Consider the following 27,058-nt stretch of genomic DNA (forward strand, 5'->3'; position numbering starts at 1 on the left):
TCTTTCTATACCTAGTCTGCTAGTCTAGTCAATAAAATATACTTACAATTCCAAATTGATACTAGATTTCTCCATAATCTTAGCAAAGCGACGTGATTCAGGTGTCGATGTCGCGTCAATTTCCAAGCCGTTAACTTCAATTTGTAAATAAGTAATGTTCTTACACTTCCAAAGAACACACGTATGACCTGAATCCAGGCTAAATTGCGACTATGTGACTAGCCTTGTTACTTTTCAATCAACGGCCTAGTTCCATAAACATTGAGGACTTATTCGTTCTCACATCGTCGTTAAATAGTTAGTTTTTACCACCTAGTTTTGTTTAAATTATTACCAGCTCTCCACGGACTCTTGGTCCGTGCCTTTGTCATGCATTTTTGTATAAATTGGTCTAATCAATATTTGTAGAGTACCTATGTTTAGGTACCTAGTTAAAAACTAGAAGTAAGACATCGATGTCAGCTAGATATAGCTCCGGCTCAAAGTGCAGGAATAACCACGGAATAACAACAGGGTAGTTTTTAGTCAGTAAACACCTGACACTCGCCTCTCCCAAGGCGCGAGAAGTCATTGGATGATTTTGCTCCCTCAAAAAAAGCTAGATATTTTTCTTTTGTGGCTTTGTGTCTTCAGAAAAAAAAACACCACCTACTTTGTAGACTCGAAAGGTGCGGTACCTTTACTTACCAAACAGAACAATAAAAAACGCATTTCACATCAACGTAAACAAATTTCCGTCACAAATGGTCAAGCATGGGTAGTATTTAGTACTATCGTTAAACGGGCGTATCTTACTGATAAAATATAGGTAGTCTGCAGAACTGAAGGAAAAGGTAAAATATTTCATGAAAAATTAACTAGCTAGTTAGCCAAAAAAATAGCTTTAAGTATCAAAATAAAACCACAAAAAAATAATTTTAAATCATTTATTCTGTTTTCTCTTTGTCAATTTGTTACAGTCATTTTGTTAAGAGGCCAATCTATTTCGTTGAACTCTCGAGATTTTGTTCATAGGGACCCAATTCATAGGCGACTAAAACTTCACACAAAACATTTTGGTATATCAACGATCCACGTTCCGAAATGCACATCATTAACAACATAACTAACTTAATTATTTCATTTTAAATACATTACACTTTCCCCGATTTTGTAAAACTATCGGAATTTATAACAACCATCAGATTAAAATACTAATAATAGTCCGTTTCAATAGAAGTTACATTTATTAAAAATCATGGTTTACTCATGCTACTCATGATGAAGAGTCCCTCTGTGACTCGAAACTAGTAGAGCTTTTCTCCATTAATGTACGTCAGTAAACCGTGATTTTTAGTTAATTTAGTATGTCTCACGATAGTAATTACAGAAGTTTACTTATAAGAAAAAATAACATGCAGAGATCTGTTTTCTGATAACAATTTCTAATATTAATTTTAAAAACCACACTTCCTACAACGGCTACAATAACCAAACTTGTTCATACAAAAGTAGTCTTTATACATCGGTAATAAGATACATAATAGAGAGAAGAACGGTGTCCTCAAGACTTTTAGAAGTTAAAATAAAATTATTTTAGAGAAATAGAAACTTCTATTGAAACGGACCTGACCTAATATTGAAACGCCACTCAACTTCAAGATTCTCAACAATTTCTTATGTGTGAAAGTGACGGGAGTATTTGAAATTGAGTAACGTCTCAGTATATGCGCAGGAGTCGAGATAAAAGAACATTGTTAGCCCCATCTCTGTCTTGCAAATGGCGTCTGAGGGCTTAGTACGAGTTTGTTTTACGTTTAACGAGATCAAAAGGTCATCGCGTTGTGGGCTCTGATTGGCCTGCTCTAGTTAATCGATTAACCAAATGAAAGACAGAGATAGGAATATAAGTAAAAAGCCCTAAACAAAGGACATTCATCTCGCTAAATAAACTCAGCTTTAAACATATAATATTCAATATAATTATTTACGTTAAAATGGACTATTTACATTTTTACTAAATAACATACCGTAAAACGGGGTGAATAGAATTCAAAGGGTGAATAGACACAGGGGGACAATTCTTAGAACATTTATCCCCTCTGCTGTATCTATTCACCCCTCGAATTCTATTCACCCCGTTTCACCGTCAGCGGTCAAAGTTAAACTTTGCAATAATACTTCAACTAAAAAGCGTTACTTTGTACATTAACTGTTAATTAGTTTGGCAATGATCAACCGGCTTGTACATTTTGATGGAAAAGTGGCCTTATTATGTACAGCTTAGAGGCTATTTTGTAATACACGTGCGTTTGGCTACAATAGTAGTGTTTCAAGATGTACCAGTCGTTTGATCATTATATTAATTGCACTAGAGGTGGGTTGTTGTGAGCTGTGAGCGTCGATACGCGGTTTCTATGGCTTCTGAAACAAAGACAGGTAAATTATTAATTAATTTACATCACAAGACTATTATGTATGTTACATTAATTGTGGGACAGCTATGTGTTGGCAAGAATGGGTCAAATTGATCGATGTGATACCACAGCCTCACCAGCGTGAAATAATGTTTACTTTGTGTTCCGTTATGTAAGTAGTCAACTGAGACCTAATACACTTTTCCCTTCTCCTCTCCAAAAGGCAACCAACACATTTGTTATATCTGGTGTGGCGTGACCATGGCTGCTGGTGCCGATTTTTAACAATCAATTGATACATCTGTTCATTATCACATTAATCGTTTTTATAAAATTTATAATACAGAATATTGTGTATTATTTGCTACGTTAACAAAATGATTAATATAATTTCCTTAGTAAAACTTCCGTATAGACTAACCTGGTAACACAATGAGACAATATAGACTGCAGGCAGGCAGACAGACTGTGTATAGCCTACGGCGGCGGTGCGAGCGGCACGAGCAGTGGTTCCCTGGGCCTGCGCGGGCGGCGGCTGGCGGCGCGCGGGGCGCCCGCGGCGCGCAGGCGCGGCCGGCCCGGACCGCGCCGACCCCGGGACACCGCCGCGCCCGCCTCGCCCGCACCCACCGACTCTATAGTCTCCAGTGGCGCGTCAGACTCTAGAAGCGCTGCGCCTGAAAGTAAAATTATTATATATTGTTGCGTTTGTTAAAACTACAATGATATTGTTTTATGATATTTTTAAACTGGATTTTGTATATATCTAAACTAGCTATTCCCACGCGGTTTCACTAGCTTTGCTCGGCTCTTATCGATTGTAATGTGATGTTTTATATCATATTATCTTCTTTGATAAATAGATTATGATTATCCCATGTTATTTTTAAAGTGCGTTCAAAAAATAAACAAATTCTTCAGTTTTACATAATATAATAACTAAAAAATTTAACAAAATAAATAAAAAAAAAACAAAATTTTTGAATTTTCAGTTACAAAGAGAAGATATAAGTAATGCTCAATGAGAATCGTTGCAGTTTTATTTTATTTGATATATGTATTAAAAAAAGAGTTACACAACTCTCGCCATGGTTGTGGAAACGCACTTGATTTCCACAACCTTGTCCACAATTCCCAATCCACAAACCAGATTAGAACCTTAAATCGCACTTGTAACTCCTCAGGGGGCCTACTCCGGTTCTCAAACCCGAAGTTTCGTTTAATTTTCGGCCGTAGGTTTTATTGATTTACTAATGAAATGACTTAAAATAACGTTTTATTTTTAATTTCAAATAAAAACCTATTTATTTATCTTCATTGCATTCGTTCATTTTTGTTCACGAAAGTTCGCAATAAATAGAATTGTAGTAAGCAATCTGCGAAGTTTCAGGCGAAACTTCGTTTTTCGTTGAATTAGAGTAGGCCCCTTATACCAATATACATACCGGCGGCGATGGCGCTGGCGGTATCGGCGGGCGGTTCGAGGCGGCGCGGCAGGGCCTGTCGCGAGCCCCGCGGGCGGCCGCGGCGCGCGCCCCGCACCCCGCGCCCCACGCCCCACGCACCCGCGCGACCCGCGCCGCCGTACGACGCTGGAACATACACTACACGTCAATATTTTATACAAATATCCTCCTGACTACGATGAAATTAATTAGGGTAAGTTTTTGAGGGGGAAAATCATCCAATGACTTCTCCCGCCTTGGGTGAGGCAGGAGGGAGTGTCAGACTCTTACTGACTAAAAACCACCCCGTTCCTTCTCCTGTTTTGAGCCGGAGCCCCGGTAACCTTTTACGTTGTCTGCAGCTCCGGAAGATAATAGATTAGAGTGACATCTAAATTAATTCGACTTATTAATTTTTATTCACTGCCTCATGTTGTTGGGTAAATGTATTTGCCTTACTCATTTCTTTTAAAACTAGCTATAATAAGTATTAAACTTAATAACTAGCTATATATTAAAATAATATTACTTACAAATATTGTAAATGTGTAAATGATTACTACTCACGCATGGGTGCAGGCGATGGTACGTCGACAATGAGTTTGTCTCCATCGTCGTCCACTTGCAGCGGGCTGCCGGGCTCCGAGGCCGAGTCGCGGGCGCGCTTCGCTTCTACTGACACTGGCGGTGGTTGCTGCTAGTAAAACAATCATTATCTATTATTACAGAGACCTAATCTGCCTCCATTCCCAATTCCTAAATCCCAATTCCCTAATCTCTAAACCGTAAATCCAATCTCCAAACCCCAGACACTAACCTTAACATCCCAGACCAAATCCTTAAATTAATTCATTATTATCCTTAAAACCCCAGTCCCAACTCCTAAAACCCGAAACTCTCCCTAAATCCACAATCCCCAAATTCCCAATCAACAAAAGGCCGGCAACGCACTGGCAACTTCTTTGGCGCCAATTGCTTACCATCCGGTGATCCGTTTGCTCGGTTACGTATTCCATAAAAAACCAAAGAATAAAGGTTATTGATTTATGAATACTTACAACTTGCGGCAATAATCCCAATTTCCGTTTACGTTCTCTCTCCTCCATCATTTTCTTCTCTTCTGATTTTTGACGATCTGTCAAAAACGTTTTATGTAGGTATTACAAATTAAATCGCACTGGACATACAATATAAGTTCAAAGAACTTTTACTTGCGCAAAAAAACTTACTTGCGCAAAACTTTATACAGTTTGCGCATGCCATAGTTTTGTAAGTGATGGATGAATATGTTGGTTTAGGTGTTTACACTTACATTTGAGCTCAATTTCTTCATCGTCTAAGAGCAGAGACACGACTTCTTTAGGTTTCAACGTATCTGGTTTGAAGTTTCCTCCGCTGATCACCATCCTTTGGATCTATAAAAAATAATGAGCAATTAACAAAGTCTTAAATACTTTTTTTCTGAGCGCAACGGTAATGCAGATACAGAAGATCCAAACCTATTTGGAAACGTACTGAATTTACAAGTAATGCCAGGTGCAGGGTGAATATTTCTCAATCATAGCACGGAATTTGAAATTGTGCCCGGTATCCACACATAGCCATCAATAGGCTCATCCCCTACTGCATGGCACTCAAACATAACTAATAGTGAAAGGTGGTTGTAGATTCCATGTATATTTGGCACTTCTGCCTAAAGACATAACGATATAAATAAAAATATTTACCTCACTCTTCTCCCTAGCCCGTTGCATGATCCGTTCTTCAATAGTTCCCTTACATATAAGCCGGTAGACCGTGACCTGCTTGGTCTGCCCCAGCCTGTGGGCTCGGTCCATGGCCTGCTGGTCCACGGTGGGGTTCCAGTCCGAGTCGTAGAAGATGACAGTGTCTGCCGCCGTCAGATTGATGCCCAAGCCACCAGCGCGCGTTGATAAGAGAAACACGAATATGTCTGTGCGAGCCTGTGTCATGGAAAGAGATTTTGAACTTAATTTCAATGTCTATAGGGTAGATTTTTGAGCCAATGCCCAAGCCACCAGCGCGCGTTGATAGGAGAAACACGAATATGTCTGTGCGAGCCTGTGTCATGGAAAGAGATTTTGAACTTAATTTCAATGTCTATAGGGTAGATTTTTGAGCCAATGCCCAAGCCACCAGCGCGCGTTGATAAGAGAAACACGAATATATCTGTGCGAGCCTGTGTCATGGAAATTAAACTTTATTTCAATGTCTATAGGGTAGATTTTTGAGCCACTTTAAGACATTAGTTTTGGTACACATACCTGAAAATCTGCAACCATGTCTCGACGAGCTGAAATCTTGCTAGACCCGTCTAACCGCATGTATTTGTGTTTTCTGTGCCACATGTATTCCTGAAATAAATTACAGTATGAACAACTATTTCTACTTTAACCGACTACTACTGATATAATTACTAAGACTACTTGTAATTTTCCTTACAATTTGTTGCCTATTAAACTGGCGTTAACCTAACTAAAGTTAAACATATCCGTAATAGTATCCTATCACCTTAGGGCTCTGACGATGGTGAATAGATGTTGGACGATGATACAACTTCGATTGCGGACCTCCTCATGTCTGATTCGATCTCGCAAAGAAACACGATATAATTTAAGTAGTACATACCTCTAACAAGTCGATCATCTTGGTCATCTGACTGTAGATGAGCACTCTGTGTCCTCGCTCCTTCAGCCTCTTCAGCAAAGAGTCCAAAGCTGTCAGTTTCCCCGCGTCACTCACTAGCTGGTTTTTATCTATGAACAAATAAAATGCAAATGCAAATAATGTACCTATATATGCTGAGGTCCTACACAAAAGTGTGTTGTAATGTAAATTAACTAATTAACTCATACAAAATAATTCAGAACTAAATTTTATTTAATAAAAACTTCACAACTTGCTGCTCTCACACAGTTCCACCCGCTGTTTGGCTCGTATTGATCGTAGCATGATATGAACACAAAGCAAATTGTTCAGTATGATCCAGTAGTACTTAAGATTAGCGAGTTCAACGAAAGAAACAAAAAGATATTCAGCTTTTACTCTATTTTCTTTAAAATATATTTTTGCTATTGAAATTGATAGTTAATGTTACAAGTACATATAGTATAGATACATACCCGGCACCTGTAGGTCGGGCCAGCCATGCGGCGGGCGGGCGCGGGCCAGTAGAGTCCAGACGGTGTCCCAGCCCGCGCCGCTCTCGCACTGCGCGTGGCGCGTGCAGTGGTACGCGAAACTACGCGACACTGCGAACGGCTGCCGCGTACATGTGCAAACCTGGACAATAAAAAAATGCACAATATTCATCATCATAAGCTTCACTACTCGTCCACTACTGGACTTAGAACTTTCTAAAGTCTCGCCACTGAGCTCGATCTTCAGCTCTACACATCCAACCACTACCAGCTACCTTATCGTGCCTCCACCTAGCTGGAGGGCGTCCTACACTATGTTTACCTGAACGCAGTCTTCCCTGTAGAAAACGTCTACCTCAACGGTTATCGGTACTTCGACAAATGTGACCGGCCCATTACCATTTCAGCTTGCTAATCCTTTGAGCAACGTTACTACGTAATTTTAGAAACTACGCATTTACATATTCAAACAGCTTTCAAATACAACACATAGGTATTATTTAGCCAGTTTTGATATACACCAAAACTAGATAAACAAATCAATTCGTAACATCAGGAAGAGCTTCATAGTTACACATAATAAATCCCAACTTCTAGCAGGTTTCATGGATAACTAATACTTCTCTCCAACATACCTTTTGTTGAGCAAAGTACAGGAAGCCGGGTAGCGGCGTGGGCATGTCCGCGTAGGCCACGGGCGGGCGCTCCACGAACGGGACGTCGGGCACCTCCAGCTGGGGCACCGCCATCACGCCGCCCTCCTCAGTCTTAATCTCACTTAACATGTCCGTCTGTAAGACAAGTCCGTCAGTTTTTAATTTATAATAACTATCGTGAGGATTTTTTATCAACCAAGTCACTTAGCCTGATGTAGCACCTAAGACCTTAACTAACTTCATACTTGTACTATTAGGTGTCATTTATAGGTTGGTGAAAGCCAAAATGTTGTTAAATGTCACCTATCTTAGCTTAGGGGTTCTTTAAGATTTAGAAGTGGTTACAACGAGGGTATTCAAATTTAAAATAATGGTTAAATCTTTTAAACAATTTGATAAAATCTCTACTAGTTTCAATCACAATACGTGCCGTTTCGAGAAGTACTGCCTTCTGCATCAGGCCCAGCTTGATCCATCCGCCCAACCCCAGCCTCCTAAGGTGATTGTCGAGGCTGTTGGGTATTAATCCGTTGGCCGACACGACTATCGGCACAATGATAGCCGAATCCACACTCCACATGTCGACAACCTCGTGAGCCAAGTCAAGATATTTTATTTGTTTATCTTTTTCAGCTTTCACGAGGTTCTCGTCATGAGGAATGGTGATATCGATTATCATCGTGTGGCGCGCTTGCCGATCTATCACCACTGAATTGGCTACAATAGTCCTGTCAGTGATGATAGATAGAAAGATAGATAGAAACAACTGCTGAGCCTGTACCAAGCGCAGGTTCGTTTGCATTGCTACACACGCGTGTCTGTATCGCTACACACGCGCGTTTGCATCGCGACTGTATCGCTACAAACACGCGTCGACGGTGCGTTTTTCTCCTACAGAGCAGTTTGTTGTCGTTTGTATCGATACAAATGCGCGGCCCCGGCGCGTTTAAAAAACGTGGTGTGCATAGGCCCTTAGAAGCAGTAGGTAGGCACTAACCTTTTAAAAATTAAAAAAGGGACAGGAGGATATATAAATAAAACACCAATATTAGTATAAAATATGTATTAATCATCTTGAATAATTAGGAGAATGTCATCTTAGAATTGTGAAGGGGGTTCGGGGTACGTATATTTTCTTGGTATCTTTCCCAACTGAGATACCATATTATACAGGCTGAGATGCACGCCACTGACGAATAACTGATAAAGTCGCCTCATCTTCCAAGACTCTTCTGCCAATAGAGTTACAGCGACCAGTCGCAATCGTACAATTTACACAGCGATCTATGTCGTCAATATTCGATTGATAGGCTTGTTGCAGGGGTCCAAAATAGAGATTCAGGTAATTTATAGATTCAAGATCCGTCAAAAGTCCTTTATAAAGCCGAGGTCGTGGGGTTAAACAATAAAACATGGAAAATACGTGCGCACTTAGAACGAAACACAACGAACGAGTGTCATCCAAAGAGTATAATAAGTATAGGGAAAGTGTCATCTGTCAATCGGTGACTGACAGAAGTCAGACAGAAGTGTTTTAAGAAGTTTAAATCATAGAGTACGTTATACATACATTATTTTACATACATTATTACACAACTTAATTTAAGTTTTCTCGCTTCCTAGATAGAAACAAGGTACCATATTTTGTGATTTCCCTTAGAAAAATATGACGGTTTTTTTAATATACATTTCAACTAGTTAACTGCTGGGCCCAAAAGTCCCCTTCTCCTTTTAAGAATGATACGGAACGTTACTGAATGTGTCATCTGCACCATGCTACGCGGTAATAGTATAAGAAAAAATTAATTGTATTTACACAACTTATAATTCAAATCGATTTCGTACAAAAAAATATACTGACAACCCAACTTAGAAAATGCTAATTACAAAATAAAATATTACAAACAGCAAAAAGATATGTTAGTGAATGATTATTTTCTGAGCGGCGATTGACACAAACTGACATAGGTCCACCCAGCAGCGCGCCTCAGCGGTCACTGCCGGTCCGCGTAGGAATGAAAGAGAAACGAATAGATGTCATGATCGGACGACATTTTGTTCGATTCGTTCTGAGTTATTTATCATGAATTATATTAATTCTTACGAATATCTCATTTCAATCGATAAATAAATGCGGCAGATCCTTTTATTATTTTAAATTACGTCACTGTTATTAATTTTATTAAGATATGTTCATAAATAATATAGTTACAATGGCTAGAATTTCAATTTAAATGGTTAGTTTATGATTTTTTTCTATCGAGAAAATTTATAGAAAACGTGTTTTGAAGAAGATGGTCCATTTATAAAAATGATCAAGATTAACATATATTTTTTTTGTTGCTCTAACATGTAAACATTGGGCAAAAACACTGTTAAATCAATCCTATTTTGACTATGCACAGCGCCTTAAACTTAAAAGTTACTTAGCGTGATGTAGCACCTAAGACCTAAACTACCTTCATACTCGTACTGTTTGGCACCATTTACAGGTTGGTTAACCCAAAATTTCGTTAAATGTCACCTATCTTAGGTAAGGGGTTCTTTAAAATGTAGGAGAAAAGAAAAAACACAGAAAATAAACAATTAATTCTTTTAAACTACTACTAGTTTCAAGTCACATCGAGACTTATTTCTGAACAGCATGCGCTTGTTTGTAACATTTGCGCAAGTTTGCGCAAAAATATTTTTAAAAACATTCTTTATAAATGGCACCGAATTTAAAAGCAATATTTATTACAAGTATTTTAGTATGAAATATTTATAACAAAATACAACTATGTATAACAAAAAGCGTTTACCTGTCGACTGTCTCTTAAATTCCTTATCCTCATTGCTTTGTGCTCGATAGTTTCCGGCATATAATGTATCACGTGTTCCGTGTGCGTGTAGAATGGACCACCTGGGAACAAAAACAATCATTATCAACTGGACACTAAGTTAAAAAAACCTAAGTATATTAAAAGTCATTGACCTATTCTTCGACATAAATGAGCAGGGTCGAAGTTATATCAATGGTTCTTATAATAGCCTCTGCACTATTAACGAATCAAAGATCACACGTCAAGAGTATAGGGTGACCTATGAACATCTACAATGTAATTATGACTAATCAGAAGTCTCAAAAATATGGCAATGGATGTGATTCAACTTTATTTCATTCCATGTAAAATGCTGACATTTGTCCAGCTAATTGTGGAACAAAGTTAGAAAATAAACTCACCCTGTATCCACAAAGGATCAGTAAACAGCAGATCATTCCACAACAAACTATCTTCCTTCCTTTTTCTCAAAACGTCGCCGTCGGGACATATAAGCAGCATATGTTTCTTATTCACGCCATCCCAGTAGTCACCACATAAGTCTGTCTCACTCTCTTCCTGCTTCAAGTCGGACATAACGGAAGAATTCCACCAAGAGTGACGATGGCGTAGTTTCTCGAATTTCTCTAAACAATTTTCGATGTGTTGCATCCTAGAATAAAATTACAGTGACAATCGAAACGAGATCGCGTTTGAGCGATCTGATTGGCCGGCTCGAATTAACCAACCAGAGTGCTCGTTTCGATTACTTTGAAAGTAAAGCAAACTCATACAAAGCTTAAAAATCAGACTAAAGGCTGAATAACATTTTAATAACACATTATCAAAAATGTCACAAGCCATATTAAAAGCTACACAAATCCAAATTTTAATTTACTTCAGTTTAATTACGTTAAAATACTCACGCAAACAGCCATCCGCAGAGCATGATCCTGAACAACTCCATAGGAGAGAGATCAATGAACCTCATGAACGCGAAGCACCCGTCATCATACCCCTCTTTACTCCCAAACTCCCCATTATTACTCCTTTGAATATACTCCGGCACGAGGATTGATAACTTGTTGTATATAAGATGGCGGTTGGAAGGAGTAGACCGAATTAAAATACAATCCTCTGCTACTAATTTCGGTATGTGATAGTCGTCGACTTGCATAGAGAAAGGAGATCTGACGTCACGGCGCTCAAATAGCTCTGGGTGGTTGCATACCTGCGCAAGAGTATAATACATTTTAATTGAAAACTTTATTTTATGCAGCTAAGCATTTATGGTCATGCAAACTAAACATGTGTATCAAATAGGTCAATCATTTGATAAATGTGTATATAAAATTTCAGTGGTATACAATTTCAATAAGCTCACCCCCTACTAAATGGGACTTATAACACAAGATATCTGCTTTAAAATTCAGTTACAAGATTTCACTTCACATACATAAATACATCTATACTATATATATAAAGCTGAAGAGTTTGTTTGTTTGAACACGCTAATCTCTGGAACTACTGGTATGATTTGATTTGATGAAGTTTTTTTTAATGTTGGACAGAGCATTTACTGAGGAGGGCTATAGACTATAAAACATTACGCTACGACCAATAGGAGCCGAGCAAAGCGGGTGAAACCGCGCGGGAGTAGCTAGTATATACATATACATTACATACATACATTGCAAGTTAAATAAAAGCTTGTAAAGTAAAAGTAAAATGATTACAGGATTAATATAATGCATTGTTGTTGAACTTACCTTCCTAAATTGCATAACTAAATTCATTAGATTAGACGTAAAATTCTTATCTACATTGTGACCTGACTCCGCTCCTACTGAATAGTGGAGCAGTTCTTCTATTTTTATTTTCTTTTTTAAAGCTGAAACAAAATAACACAGAAGTTTAAAAATGTTACTATATTAAGTCTTTAACTGCCATTAGAAAACTGTTGAAGGCAAATCTTCCGCTAACGTCGATCACCGGTGACCACCACGGCATTCAATGTGTTAAGGTCTATTTTACAAAGCCTGGATAGCCGTTATGTCCCAGATAGATATTGAATTAAGCACGTAATTTGTGTGAGCTATCTGTCAAATAAGTTTATCAGGTACTTATATGAAGGTGGCAAAACAGGCGGGCACCGCCATACTCAGATACATTTAAAAATTATTTAAATTATTCCTTAGTAACGATTTTATTCCGAAAACAGTTGCTAAGGACTGGGCGAAGTACCCATTAAATGATTTGGGCGAAGTACCCATCAAATGACTTGAGTACGGTAGTTCATGTATTTACTTATTACAAACTTACCTATATACAGTAATTTTTGTCTAATAGTTAACGGACAATGCACCATAATCTCTATTTTATCTGACAGCTCATTTTCGACATCTTTCTTTATTCTTCTCAACATAAACGGCTTTAGAATCATGTGTAGTCGAGACAAATGCTCTGAAAAGATAAAAAATGTTATAGCTTCCTTAAAACAGTACAATTTAAGACACAACTTTGAACAGCGGGCGAGATCGAAACGAGACCGCGTTCAGCACCGTGATTGGTTAATTATTTGGAGTCAACCAATCAGAGTACCGAAGGCGATCTCGTTTCGTTTAACATAAAGCAAACTCGTACTAAGAGTACAGATCGGAGAGTTAGCACAAGTGGTAGCGCAACGTTTGCTCAACTTGCGCAAACACTAATATTGTTCTTTAAATAAATTACAATAATATACAATCGTTAGATAATGTATAGGCAGAGGTTACTGACTTTATAATATACTAAAGACATTATCATGAATAAACTTACTCTCGTCAATCGTGCTCTTGTTCTCAGCATGACTTTCAATATCTTTAGAGAACCATTCATTGAATTCTTCATGCGAATCGAACAGTGTCGGCATTATGAAGTGCAACAGAGCCCATAATTCCGCCATACTATTCTGGATCGGTGTTCCTGTAGAAAACGAAAACACAAACTTTACAACGGAATAAAATCAATACATATAACATGAAACAAAACAAAGTAGCTTTCCATCGTCTGTGTGTCAGTTTGTATGCTTAGATCTTTAAAATTACGCAACAGATTTTTATACATTTTTTTTAGATTCCTATCTAAAACGAAATAAAACTTATCACAAGAGGATTCTGATTTGGCGGCTTATCCCATAATTGTTTAAATCCCTTCAAGTAAGATTCCATCAAATATTAATTTTGTTTTTAGTACATATAATATTTACAATGGCAATAGAAATACATCATCTATCCTTTTTAGAGCTATCACGATTCACAACATAAGAGATGAACAGACAGCACCTTAGATGGACCTTTAGATATACCTAAAAAAACACCGGAAAAATAACACTTACCAGAAAGCAGCAACCGATTTCTACAGCTAAATCCAAGTAGCAGCTTCCAGCGCATACTGGCCGAGCTCTTGATGGCCTGAGCCTCGTCTAGTATCATGTACTGCCAGGAGACGCGGTTCAGGTACTTCAGGTCGGAGACCACGATCTGGTATGACGTCACCACCACGTGGAAGGCCGCTTGACGCGTGTGAAGATCTTTACGTTCCCAAAACTGACGTAGGATCTTACGCTCGCTTGGACTGCCCCAGTATGGTACCTGGAAATTTATTGTGGGTGGTTTTGTGTTCTATTCGAAAGTTGAGGGAATTATTTTTCCTTTATTTATTAGTGATCTTCTACCGTAGATGAAACTATTTGTATTGAAACTAAAAACTCCAAAAGCTGCCAAATTAACGCAAATCTTTTGGATAAATGTCGATTTTTAATAAACAAAAACTTAACATACTATTTTCTGCTGGCAACTTCATTCTGTCAGATGTCAAACTCGTCAAAGCAAAGTGTACTGATACGCGAGTGTTGTTATAAAAAGATTTTTAGATTAAGGTCGGTTATGAATTTGGGTCGCAAATCGTTGTAACGTTTTGAACAGCTATCATTAGTAGATTGCACATTAATGTCTCTATCCAAGATTATTACATAAAATTTACTAGGAATATCTTTGTTCAAGTATCACAACATCTTACTATATTTGATCAAAGTGCAAAACACAAAACAATACCCAAATCACTGGTCACAGAGTTCAAATTCACACAAACAAAACAAAACACTTACCACTTTGAAATCTGGTACGAATCTCTGCATCTCTTGTTGCCAGTTGTGAAGGGTCGAGGCTGGAGACACGACGAGGAACGGTCCCCATACTCCCAGCCTCTCAGCCACGTGGCACAGGAATGCTATACACTGCACTGTCTTCCCGAGACCCATTTCATCTGCTAGAATACCACTTATGCCCTAAAAATAAGGTGGTATTACAATTAAATAAATTAACTAAACATAAGATTAAAACTGTGGGTTGATAGTCAATTCTAGAAACAGGAAGTTATCAAGTCAATTGATTTTGTACTGAAACTATCATATTGAAAGGAGAATGGCAGAATTCGTACAGCATACTTTTTTTGGTGTTCCCTGATAAAATTTGTACCACTTATTGGGGCAACTAAACCATTCATTTTTCTGTAAAAATAATATTTTTAGAAGCTGGGGTTTAGCAAATATATCAATTAAAAGATTTTAGTAACGAAACGTAATATAATGAAACAAAACGTAGAAGACATGTTTAGTTAGTTGCCATTAATAAAATATCAGAAGGCTCGAAATGATAAATAAATATTTTGAAATAGAAATAACAGTAAATATAATTAACCAATTACAGGTTATACCTTAGAATATATAATTAATGCATATATATGCATAGAATCTTTATATTTATAGGAATTATTTTTGCCATCCATATTTTTTTTATAATGGCAATTATTTATTGACAGGTTCGTAAAATCCCTTATCTTTCAAAGTCTGTCCAGTTTTTTGCCGTTGTTTTGTTTTGGATTGTAGTTTATAACTTCATCTAAACAATTTAGCAATTATCTGGCCATTTTTACGTTGAGTTGAGCAACTGCTTCTCCGTTCTCTATCTGTTGATACTACTTTCGCGAAAGGACGCTTTATTAATTGTGTAGTGTGTTACGTGTTTTATTGAAAATGACGAGTTAGCAATGCATCAATTGCAATGTTCGCTTGTCCCGAAGAAGAAGACACGCTTTATCCAATGACGGTGAAGATATCGTCAACACTAATCGTCTGTGGACATATCTTAGAAATGTAAGTAGTTTCCACATAACATTGCGTGTACGAACGGGCCATAGTTACGAACTTCAATAACTTTTACGTGTGATATCACACTAAATAAACACATAAGTAATCGGTAACATGTATTATTTACTTGCCTTACTTGGTTTGCATAACACTGTTATAATTTATTAGTACCTATTATTTTGTTTAATGGTGAGCCATACTCAAAATCATTTAATTATTTCTAGATTACACCAGATGACCATGTTTACCATGAATGCTGGCAGCTAGCTAGTCATTCATGTTCTTCTGATAATATGCCGAGAAGACACATAGGCCATCAGTGTTTGTGTTGTATGTGGACAACCCATACTAAGAATCAGGCAATGCAGAATTTTGATTGAAGAAGAACAAAAAACGGCTTACACAGTTGCTACTTAGATATAACCACAACAGGTATAAATAAGAACATGTATTATAACTTTTATCAATTCGGTATTTTATTTATTTGAAATAAACTAAGAAATAAAACAATGTAAATATTTTCCACTAATAGCATGTACATATGTTTAAATGAAAGCTTTTCTTTATTTATATTATTTATTTTAGCTTCATCCTGAAGATAAAGCTTGTGTGCGGTGTTGGTTAAGAGTGAGAATTAAGGATACTTCACTAAATGAAGATATTCAATCCGTTGAACCTAATCAGCAGGAAAGTGATAATTCTGAACTGATGTGTGCTGCATGTGGTCAAAGTCTTACTCCCAATAACACTGCTTGTTTGTTGGAGCACCAGCAGGTATATAATAATATGAAATAACATATTTATAGTAATTAGCTTCTAAAAACGCAATGCAAAGAGCAATTACAATTTTATGTTGCTAAACGTAAGACACTAATGATGTTGGCTCTACTAACAACAACAAAAGGATACTGGTCTTTCCATTCTCTACTCCAGTGAACAATAAATATATTTAGTATTTTTGGAAAGGTCTTCGGTAAAAATCAATCATTGTGTGTCGAGATTTATTCTCTAGCCTGGTCATGTTTTGCGCAATTTATATTTATCATATGTAAATATTTAATTTTGAATTACATGAATGTTATTTATTTACAGACACCTTCCATTAATGAAGTTTGTGAAGTTTGCTGGGGCCAAGTATGCAATTTGAGCTTCTATGTTCCAGATGGTCTATGTTGCTTCAAGCTAAAATAAAGTCCTGCCACTCTTCTCCTAGAACTTATTTTGTTTTCATAATTGCAGAAACAAATATGAATAGACGGGACACAATCAAAAGTGATTGCTGTAATTGTATTGTAGGTTTAAGAACAGTGGGATGCTGCTCACATGTTATGAGCATTCTTTGGTATTTGAGTTATGCTTGCCATGAAGGTATGACCCGACCTGCCCCTTTCTTGGATGAAGTAATATTAAGAACCAATCAAGTAATTATAAGAAAATAAAATAAATGAAATTCCTACAAAAACTAAGTTGTTTTATTTACCTACACTGAAAACTTCATCAGCACTTAATCATTATCAAACTATTGTAGACCGCTGCTGGACATAGGTCACTCCTTAAGCACCCTAGTGAATGGGTAAATTCTCATGTCAATTTATCAACTTCCTATATTCTTTTTCATTTAAACAATGTGTATGTGCTTAGTGCTTACACGTGATAAAGAACAAAGGGTAATGTTGGGACCACATCTCAATAGTAATGAGACACCCTTCTATAGATAAATATTCTCAAACTGAATAAACTTACTAAAGTACTACAATTAAGCTCAAAAGTTGGGTTTCGGAGTTATACTAGGTAAGTACCTTTTTTATGCAATAAGTTGGTAAACGAGCAGACGGATCATCTGATGGTAAGCAATCGCCGCCGCCCATGTACACCTGAGGCGTTAGAAGTGCGTTGCCGGCCTTTTGGGGGTTCGGAATTTAAGGGTTGTTAGGGAAGGGGTAATTGCGCCTCCGGTAACCTCACTCACTCAACGAAATACAACGCCAACGCGAAACAAACTCTTGACAATGATGATAGTAGCTTACTTTATTATAAGATAAATGTTCCATAAGTCATTTCTTATCTTCCTACTCTTTCTCCTTCCGAAACACGAAGGAGACTTTCTATGATGGTCACCCATCCACACACCAAAGTCGGCAAGGGTTGCTTAACCTTGGCGATTGACCTGTGCTTTTGATATTATTAACAACAAGCTACTAGCCCATACTACTACTATATGTATATTCTACTATTCTACCTTATAAATAATATGAAAATCTTGTAAAATATCCATATTTACAGAATATTCCCATTGACCATAGACAAACCTAACCTCAAACATAAAACTGGCTATATCTCTTATCTCCCAACTTCTAAAAATCTGAGAATTTTTATAGAGCTTTCCAATCATGTTTACTACTCGGGAACACGAAAATTTTTTGCTGTACGAAACTCCCATACAACCCTGCCATTCTCCTTTTTGGTCAGATCAAAATTCTCATTTATAATTGAATAGAACAGAGAGCTTAGTACAAATTTGTTTAACGAAAAGAAACGAGACCGCGTTCAACGCTCTGATTGGCCGGCTCCAATGAATCAACCAATCTAAGAACCGAGCGCAGTCTCGTTTCGTTCTAGTTAAACGTAAAGCAAACTCGTAGTAAACCCTCAGAGTGCCTAGAGTGCGAGTTTTTCACGGATTCAATTGCGTTACCATTATAATGACACTACTCATGTAGATATCATCAGCACACACATACCTGATCATATAAATTAGCGAGCCAGTTCATGCCCTTAAGTTGGTATCCCTTGAGCGTGCCCCTGAATATAGAGGGTTGGTCATGGTCTCCGCTACGTCGTCCCTGTGCGTCAGTAGCGTCGGCGCCGCCGTCGGTGTCGGTCGCGTCGCTGGCGCCGGCCGCAGAGTCGAACAGTTGCGTACGCGCGCGCTCCGCACGGAAAGCTTCGCGAGCGTTCCGTGAAGCTCGAGCTTTCATTGCTTCACTGAAAAAATATTACAATGTATTAGTAGATTCTAGAATAATCTCTTTCATTCTCTAACTCATTGATGGAGTGGTCGCCACTGCCAAGTAAATAGGGACAGGTCCACAGGTGTCTTTAATTTTCGAAACATTCATTATTAGTAGTACGTAATCGAAACCAAAGCGCGTTCGTCGATCTGATTGGCTGGTTCGAATAAACTAAGCAACAAGAGCGCCGAATTCGCTCTCCTTCCTTTACTTTAAACGTAAAGCAAACTCGTACTAAGGGTACTAAACTAAGCTCAGTGTAGCATAAGCACACCTTCCATTACTTGAACCTCGTTACTGACAAAAAGCGAATGGAAACTTAATAATATTACGGGATTGGATGGGATCCACTCTTGGAGAGTAATATTTATGTTGAGTTTATCGCATACACTGTTTAACATTATATTTTTATGTCTCACCTATCATAATGATCTATAGCAGCCAATCTAGGATCTCTGTCTTCATCAAGCTGCCGTAGAATCCTGTCAGCTCCACAGTCCCCATCATCACCGGCGTTCATTTTCTTCTGCATGAAATGCGCGTACAGCTCCGTTTGTGTGATCAAAAAGTTCAGCTTGCGCCGCTGCCGCTTCGCTTCCATCAGTTCTACGTCCATCTGGGGTGAAACTTCAGTTAATTAATCATACACTAATACAGTGGGTACAGGTTATGCACCCACAAACGTAAACATAAATAGTATGTCTGTCGTACTGGCGTCGCACTGGAAAATATTTGATTACCTAGTTTTCTACGAATGAAAGAAGGATCGATAGTTTCGTAGTCAAACCAATCCTCTTTCTTATATTAGTAGATAATATAACCCATTGCCACATCTTTTATAAAACGCATTTAAACTTAAGTCAAAGCAAATACAAGATAATGAGAATAAAATATTTTTCATTCAATTATAGTACTTTTAATACTTATTTATTTAATGAAATATGGCTCTTGAACCAGAAACATACACATAAGTTAGTGTTTGACAAATATTAGTACTATTCTAGACGAGGACCAAATGAATTTGATAATTATGTAATGATTACCTTTCTCTGTTCCTCAGCCTCTCTCTCCATGCGCCGTCTCGTTTCCCTCTCAGCACGATCATACCGCCTCCAATAAGCTTGCATTTCCCTACTCAATCGCTTGCATCGCCAAACCGTTTCCTTCATATTCTTTTGAGACTGCAAAACCAAATAATATTATCAAAAAGTGATTATGGATCTTATTTCACAGTTTATTAAGTCTTTTCTCGAACGTATAGTCACATACTAACTTAACACGTTACCTGCATGGCAATATGTCGCCAATGCTTGCAACATAAGGTCGCAAGTCGCTTTCTTTGCAACATAACTTCTCTGTGTGTGGCTGTGCGAGCTCTCTGAACCTTTCCGAGTTCCTTCTTGACTAGTAGCAGCCAGTGGCGTCGTCTGCGGGCAGTTAGGGCTTCTGGACTCTTTAAAGTTGACAGTTTTTTGCGACCTCTGTAAATTAAAATTTTAATGTAAAGTAGATGATGATGCGCTAAATGCGCTAACCAAGCGCAACCAAATAGGTTTGCGCAAGCAATACTATGATGCATTCGAACAAATAAACTGCTTCACTATTTCTTTTAAAAAAGTGATCTATTTCACTTTATGCAAAATAAATGTCACTAACCTGACTCCAGGCTTTTCTGTGGACATGGGGTACTCATCATTGTCAGGTTCTTCCTTCAGACTACGCAGTTGCTCTTCCCAATCAACACCGTCAGGCTAAAACAAAAGATAAAATTGTATTGCATCTTATTTGCATAGAGAACTTAAGAGGTATAAGATGAACAGTAAAGATACAATTACGGTAAAATGGGGTGAATAGAATTCGAGGGGTGAATAGATACAAAAGAGGGGTGAATAGATACAGAAGAAGGGTGAATAAATGTTGGGAAAATGTTCTAACATCTATTCACCCCATACCTGTATCTCAATCAACCCTCGATTTCTATTCACCCTGTTTTACAGTATTGAATTTATAATGTTCTATTTGTATATAAATGCTTTTTCCACATACCATATCTCCACCCTCATTCCGAGCATCTCTGACCCTTCCTCGTCTAGCTTTGTGTAGTCCCCTAGTTGAAGATCCTCGCTCCGCAGGCCTACCCCTGCGCCCTCTCGTGGAAGGGGGAGGCGGTACTGGTCGACTGATACGACGCTCCGGATAACGATCCACGGTGGATAGAAGACCGGCGCCATAGTACATGTAGCGGGAATTCTGAGGATAATAATAGGGATTTACATGTTAAAATATCGCCGGTCTGATATACAGTAAGTTACCATAACACGTTAGAATGTTACAATCAAACTTTAATCCATGAAATAATAATAAGTTTTAATGAATGTTTCCTATTCAATCCCCTGATTGAGAGAATTCAGAATGGTTAGATAATGGGCTGCATGTAGCCTGGAAAAATACTACTTCTTATTTTACCTCAATGTAGCAGCCATAACAGAGGGCTTACTCTGGAATCCAATTCTGATCAATCAATGTGGATATTGTGATGTTTCACACACACAGAATTTAAGTGATAAGTTTCATTATTTTTAATGTATCACAAACCTGATAGATACCTGAGATTATTTTTCTATGAATTGAAATAATTATAATTGACCAATCCACATATAAAGATCTTGACATCAATAGTGTAGGTAATATTATTCACTATTTTCTTTATAGCCCATTACATCATTATTTCTATTCATTTAAGTGTAAGATTGAAAGTCCACAAATACACATATCTACTAACAGTACTTAGATTGTAGCCTAAATCCTATAACTATTATATAAAGCTGTAGAATTTGTTTGTTTGTTGAACAGCCTCAGATCTTCAGAGTGGATGAAACCACACAGAAGTAGCTGGTTTAAGTATAAGATTGAAATGCTACAAACACCTAGACATAATGATAATAAGTTTAAACTCACCCCTTGATCCTTATAATACTTTTTTGCATATCTATTATGATACTTCCTCTCTTTCAATAACCTCCGAATTCTCATCTCTTTACTGTTTGGTGAGTCGTCATCACTGCTAGTCTCTGAACCAGATGAGAGTAACACATCTCTCAGCCATTCTCTCTCCTCTCCAACTGAACTGAAGTTGTATAGCCTGAGTCGGTCACTTTGACGTTCTGAAATAATATAATTTAGTTATTGTATTATAACTTATACTTTATATAAGTATTGTATTATTATAACTTTCTGGATATTCGCTATGTCCCAGATAACTTTGAATTAAAAACGTAATTTGTATGAACTACATATCTGTCATATAAGTTTATCAGGTACTTATAAGAAGGGAAGAAACAGTTATGTGAGTAAGCTTAAAAACATAATAATATAATTTAGTGTTTAAGTCCTTATTCACAAGGATGAAAGTGGCATCTAACTAGTTACTAGAATATCAATGTGTTGAGTACATTTCTATAGTTATGATGGATGGGGAAAAATGTAAACAAAAATTATCATGATAGTAAACATTTCAAGTGGGTATATACTGAATTCTAAAACCTTAAGCCAAAGAAGTTTATCTTTAGAGTGGTACATCTCATAGGCAAGTGTAAATGCTAATCAAAACTTGTGTGATAAGAGTGTGTGAAACAAAATTGGCACTTGCTTGCTGGCTAATTCATTTTGAACACAAGATAAACAAAAGATAGCTATGATATCAGGTGCTCAGGTATTGATGGCTCACCCTGCTTTGTTGTGACCACCCCATGGATCATACGGTCGCCCTTTGACATCTCATTTCCAAAGGATTTGGCATCAGAGTCGTCATCGCTGTCAGAGGCCACATCAGAGTTGAGGATGCTCTCCACTTGACCCACGAATGGGCGCACATCCAAGGCGGCCTCCAGCCTCTGAATATGAACAGGCCTGGCAACCTCATGTCGTTTCAGCACAGTTTTCCCCACCAACTTCTCAGACATTGTTACGAATCCTGAAAATAAAACCCGAATCTATGTACCGAATTGTGTGATGAGTAAGCGCGCACAAATAAAACATATCGCATTTTTCGCTGGCAAAAAGAAACAAAACAGCAACGAATAAACGATAAAAGCAACCACACTGCGGCTATCACACACGAATCGCGAATATATCGAATAACATTTCATACTTGAAGGGCACTCGGCCCGAAGTTGTACTTACACGAATTTAAATTTCCTTGCGTTGATTACTTAACACAAAATTCCATAGCATTCACAAAATGGCGCACGAGAATATTCGACAAATCGCTGTCAATGTCGCCGCCCGAGCGGCGCAAATAACTACTCATTTCGTATTTGAGCTTGAAAAAACACGAACCCGCCATAATAGAGGAAGTTGAACAACTTACTGAACTACTTTCCTGACATGCTATTGGTTAAATATTTGCACGTTTACCTATTAGCCAATCAAAAATACCAAACATTACATGCACCCAATAGCGTACTCATATTTTAGAGATATTTGAAATTTGTAACTGAAAACAAAATCCTATTGAATACGTCTGTCAAAATGTAGTTGCGTTCGGAAACAAAGTTTTATTACTTTATTTTGGTGTCAAAAGAAATAAAAACTAATAATCTACTTATGAAAATCAATTCCAAAATCCAGCCTGATGTGAGTACGAGTAAAATTATTTTTAATTTAAAGCAGTACCTATAAATAGTCCTTTTTTATAATTATTATGGACTAATCTAATAATCCAAAACTTGAGCAAAACCATTATACAACAAACAATCAAACAACACTAATGAAATATGTTTTTGAGTATTTATATAGATTATAGATCTACAGAATTATAATGGTTGGTATAGCTTGTGTACATGATACAACTGCCGCATCGAGCACAGATATACTGCACCACTATGCTGTGTAATACGGTTTTATACCACGCCGCTGCAGTCACGCCGCTTGATTCTACTACACACTGTTGAAGTGGTGGTATGATATCATGATAATAATCAAGTAACATGGACATAGCGGCTGCATCGTGTGCACGAGCCCTAAGTTCAGATTGAACATGCAACCGTTTTTTTACCCACAGGAATTATTGTAAAGCAACCAGATAAAAATATCTATTGAATAAAGAAATTTGAGTGGCCCAATCACAACTATGGATGGTTTACTGTGCAATTCTAACTGTACTAAGAACAGTATATTTGAATTGTAAGTCCAAACAGCCTACACACCTACGATTTAACTGCACAGTGTCAAGACAAAGATCTATACAGTTTACGCACATTATTTATCAAATGCTAGCTAATATTTTAGTAATATACCGAATAACTATTTATTCCGGTTATTGTGAATTTCTTTCTACACCTTTTATATTCTGTGAACTTCATTTTAAAGCATTTATTGCATGTCTTTTATTATAAACAAATGATAACTAGCTGCACACTTCATACTCATACAAATGAGGTTAAAACAAATTTTATTCATTTGTTACGTTCTTTTAGTCTTTTATTTACGCGCATGCGTTAGTTCATTAATATTACCAAGTTATACGCAATGTAATTAACCGACATTATTTTATTACTAGACATAATCTGTGTTCAAAACCTCTGTAGGAATTAAACTAAACGTAAAGATGATGAAGTAATGACGTTAGCTTAGTTAAGATGGACACAAATGCTAATCAGTCGTAATAACAACAATACGGATTATGAAATAAGAAAAATAATTATTATGTTTAATAGCGTAGATATCGATATCATAACTTATCTCATTCTCCCATCACTAAAGTTAGCGTCACCTGCTACCAACATAACCAACTAATTACATGAATCGTTTCCTATCTTTTAATTTATATTTTTTTGTTTTAACAATTAATTTTATGCACATGAGAATCAAAATAAATTTATAAATTTTTTAAGATATTTTGTTTTAGAGGATAAAATTTTGGGTTTGATAAAATTATGAAGGTTAATTTGACAGTTAATGAACATCCGCAACAATTTGGCAGGGGCAAGTTGATTCCAAAATGGTGGCCGTTTGTTGTGCTTTATGTGATTTGTGAACAATTTTTATAATAAGTAAGTTTTAAAAAGATTTGCTTTTACTATTTTTTTATTTTGAAAGATAAAATATTTTTTCTTCGTTAGTTCAATTAATATCTGCATAAAATCTGATTCGAATGACCTTTCGATTTTCATTACAAAGGAACTGGACTGACAGCCTTGTTGTAGCAATATCGGCTAAAACTCCCTAAAAATACTCGTTCTATGTTTCCAATACTGTAACATTAGTTCATGTTTATATAGTTGCTTAATTTAATTCCCAAATACCTAGTGTAATATACTTTCCAATGTTCTGTAATCAAAATCGAAATAAGCGCGGGACGTGTGGCTTTGTAAGTTATTGGCGTCTTATAACATGAATTACAGTTTCTATGTTAAGCAATTTCTCCATAACACAGTTTATTGTTAATACAGTGCACTTCATGTGCAGTAGTAGCTTAAAATAAATGACTATGTTTATTTAGTGTCAAATGGAGCGACCTTACCCCATAGCATCATAACCTAAAAACTATTCCGCCGGGTGCGGCGACTATTATGAAAGAGAATTCTTGTTTAGCACTCTAAAATCTCATTACGATGATTTCAGATGACCTTTGCCTGTTGAATTAACGATATATTTCCAATTGGATTGGAATTATGGATGAAAAAGAGAGTTTGCCTGACAAACCGAGCGAAGATGTCACTCAAGACTCTGGGGACACTGCAGCAGCTACAGAGGCTGCTGTGGAAGATAATGCAGCTTCAGGAAGTGGTGACGCTGGTGCGGAAGCTAGTGCCGACGCCACAGACTCGAGTACTGACGTGAAAACTGACAGTGATATAACAAAAAGTGCAACAGATGATGGTGATGGAGAAAGTGAGTTACAAAATCATGTTGACAATGACGCGGCCACCGAGGACAGCAGTAGTGTTAAAAGTGATATTGGTGACAGTAAGACAGTAACAGATACTACTGATGCTGACAGTCAGGATACTAAGGATGAAGGTATGATTTCTGACTCGTAGATTAATCAAAGATTTTCCTTATAATGAACTGTATTTTTAAATTCTGAATAATATTAATCCATAATTTACATGCTTACCTAATCTCAGATTATGTTTTTCTTTTTTCTTCATTCTTGTTAGACAAATACCTAAGTATACTTAATAATAAGATTTGAAAATACAGTTTTTTTAGCAGTAACTTATACAGCAGTTTGTCTTAATAATAAATTAGAATTTATATGTTGAACAAATGTTATGAATATTTTAATATTAAATCGGCAATTTAATTTAGAGCTCTGCAGCAATGCAGCTGCTCCAAAAAAATCAATACATGCTGCTTGTTACAATATTTTTTTATTTACAAGTACAGAAAAATATGGGAAATAAGATTTATTTTACTATTACTATATTATGCCACAATTTCTTTGTATATTATATGCAAAAATTATTCCATGTCTGAATGATTAGACACACAATTTCAGTCCGTTAGGTAATACACAAATTAGTTTAATACCCAATAATATACTGTTAGCATAATTTATACAATTTGAAACCATATCAACATATTATCATGCATTTGAATTAGAGTTAAAGTATTTATCTTAATTATTCAACATACTGGCAGTTGTGAAACAAGGAATAGAATTGTGCATTAGTCTGTTAATGAAACTATATAATACAGTTAGAATTAGAACCACCGACTGTATGTTAAACTCTTTGGCATTGAAACTAAAGTACCTACTGGTCATTGTTGAGTGCACACTTAAAGTTGTTTTTTTTTTTATAATAAAAGGATCCTTCCATACTGGTTTTGATTATGGCAACTGTTTCTTGACTACTGGTGTCTAGCATACACTCTCATGTGACTGGCAAATCCACCTTTGTTTATTATTCTTCCACAAAGGGGATACATTTTTTATAGTACTATTCTAAAAGTTTGATTATCATAGAAATATGATTCACTAAGGAGTAGCGATTTCACTGGCATCTCAGGTCCTACTGATTGTAGTGAAATTTAATAGCCTTCCCCAATGGACTATCCAATTCAAAAATAATTATTTATATATTCATTCAATGTCTTATTACACCATTTTTTTTTATTTTGTACTTATTTACCATTTGGTTATGATGTATTTAAATGACCTAGTCATTCATAAGAAAAGTGTTGTTATTGTGTTTCAATAAAAGTATTGAATTTTACTTATAAAATTATGACAACAAGTTGCAGTTTCACCTGTGTGACTCTCACCTGTTGTAGCAACCTGTTAGATTTGCTAGAACCATAACAATCATAACATGGAAGTGCCCTTTCTATTATTTATTGTGTCAAGAGTTATAAATTAACATCACACTCACTTTTGCTACTTAAGTAATGATA

At 36.8% G+C, this 27,058-nt stretch overlaps 2 protein-coding genes across 10 annotated transcripts in view; one reads left to right on the forward strand and one right to left on the reverse strand.

Moving 5' to 3' along the window:
- Positions 1–912: 912 nt before the first annotated feature.
- LOC118278060 (chromatin-remodeling ATPase INO80) lies at positions 913–23,057 on the reverse strand. Of its 2 annotated transcripts, none has more exons than XM_050700401.1 (28): positions 22,841–23,057; positions 22,386–22,631; positions 21,617–21,822; positions 20,705–20,908; positions 20,315–20,409; positions 19,944–20,139; positions 19,702–19,839; positions 19,078–19,274; positions 18,389–18,632; positions 14,607–14,786; positions 13,836–14,091; positions 13,277–13,423; positions 12,782–12,922; positions 12,229–12,350; positions 11,386–11,690; positions 10,882–11,132; positions 10,460–10,560; positions 7,638–7,793; positions 6,985–7,144; positions 6,491–6,618; positions 6,127–6,216; positions 5,569–5,805; positions 5,154–5,256; positions 4,900–4,976; positions 4,409–4,535; positions 3,842–3,988; positions 2,818–3,073; positions 913–2,403 (listed from the first exon to the last, which is right to left on the reverse strand). In XM_050700401.1, exons 2-27 carry the CDS (start codon positions 22,618–22,620, stop codon positions 2,874–2,876), a joined length of 4,443 nt encoding a protein of 1,480 aa, XP_050556358.1. In that variant the 5' UTR covers positions 22,621–22,631; positions 22,841–23,057; the 3' UTR covers positions 913–2,403; positions 2,818–2,873. The 2 variants fall into 2 exon arrangements, with proteins under 2 accessions (XP_050556358.1, XP_050556357.1); XM_050700400.1 differs by having other exon boundaries at positions 4,409–4,538; positions 22,841–23,056.
- A 1,495-nt stretch (positions 23,058–24,552) lies between these two features.
- The window catches only part of LOC118277789 (zinc finger MYM-type protein 3), a 28,028-nt gene continuing 25,522 nt past the window's right edge, over positions 24,553–27,058 (forward strand). For all 8 annotated transcript variants that reach the window (XM_050700404.1, XM_035596720.2, XM_050700406.1 and 5 more), the window contains exons 1-2: positions 24,553–24,711; positions 25,283–25,681. In XM_050700404.1, coding sequence (XP_050556361.1) covers positions 25,333–25,681 — 349 coding nt within the window. In that variant the 5' untranslated portion in view covers positions 24,553–24,711; positions 25,283–25,332. The remainder of the gene's footprint in view (positions 24,712–25,282; positions 25,682–27,058) is intronic.

Source organism: Spodoptera frugiperda, chromosome 18 (assembly GCF_023101765.2).
Source record: "Spodoptera frugiperda isolate SF20-4 chromosome 18, AGI-APGP_CSIRO_Sfru_2.0, whole genome shotgun sequence".
In the NCBI taxonomy this organism is placed as follows: domain Eukaryota; kingdom Metazoa; phylum Arthropoda; class Insecta; order Lepidoptera; family Noctuidae; genus Spodoptera; species Spodoptera frugiperda.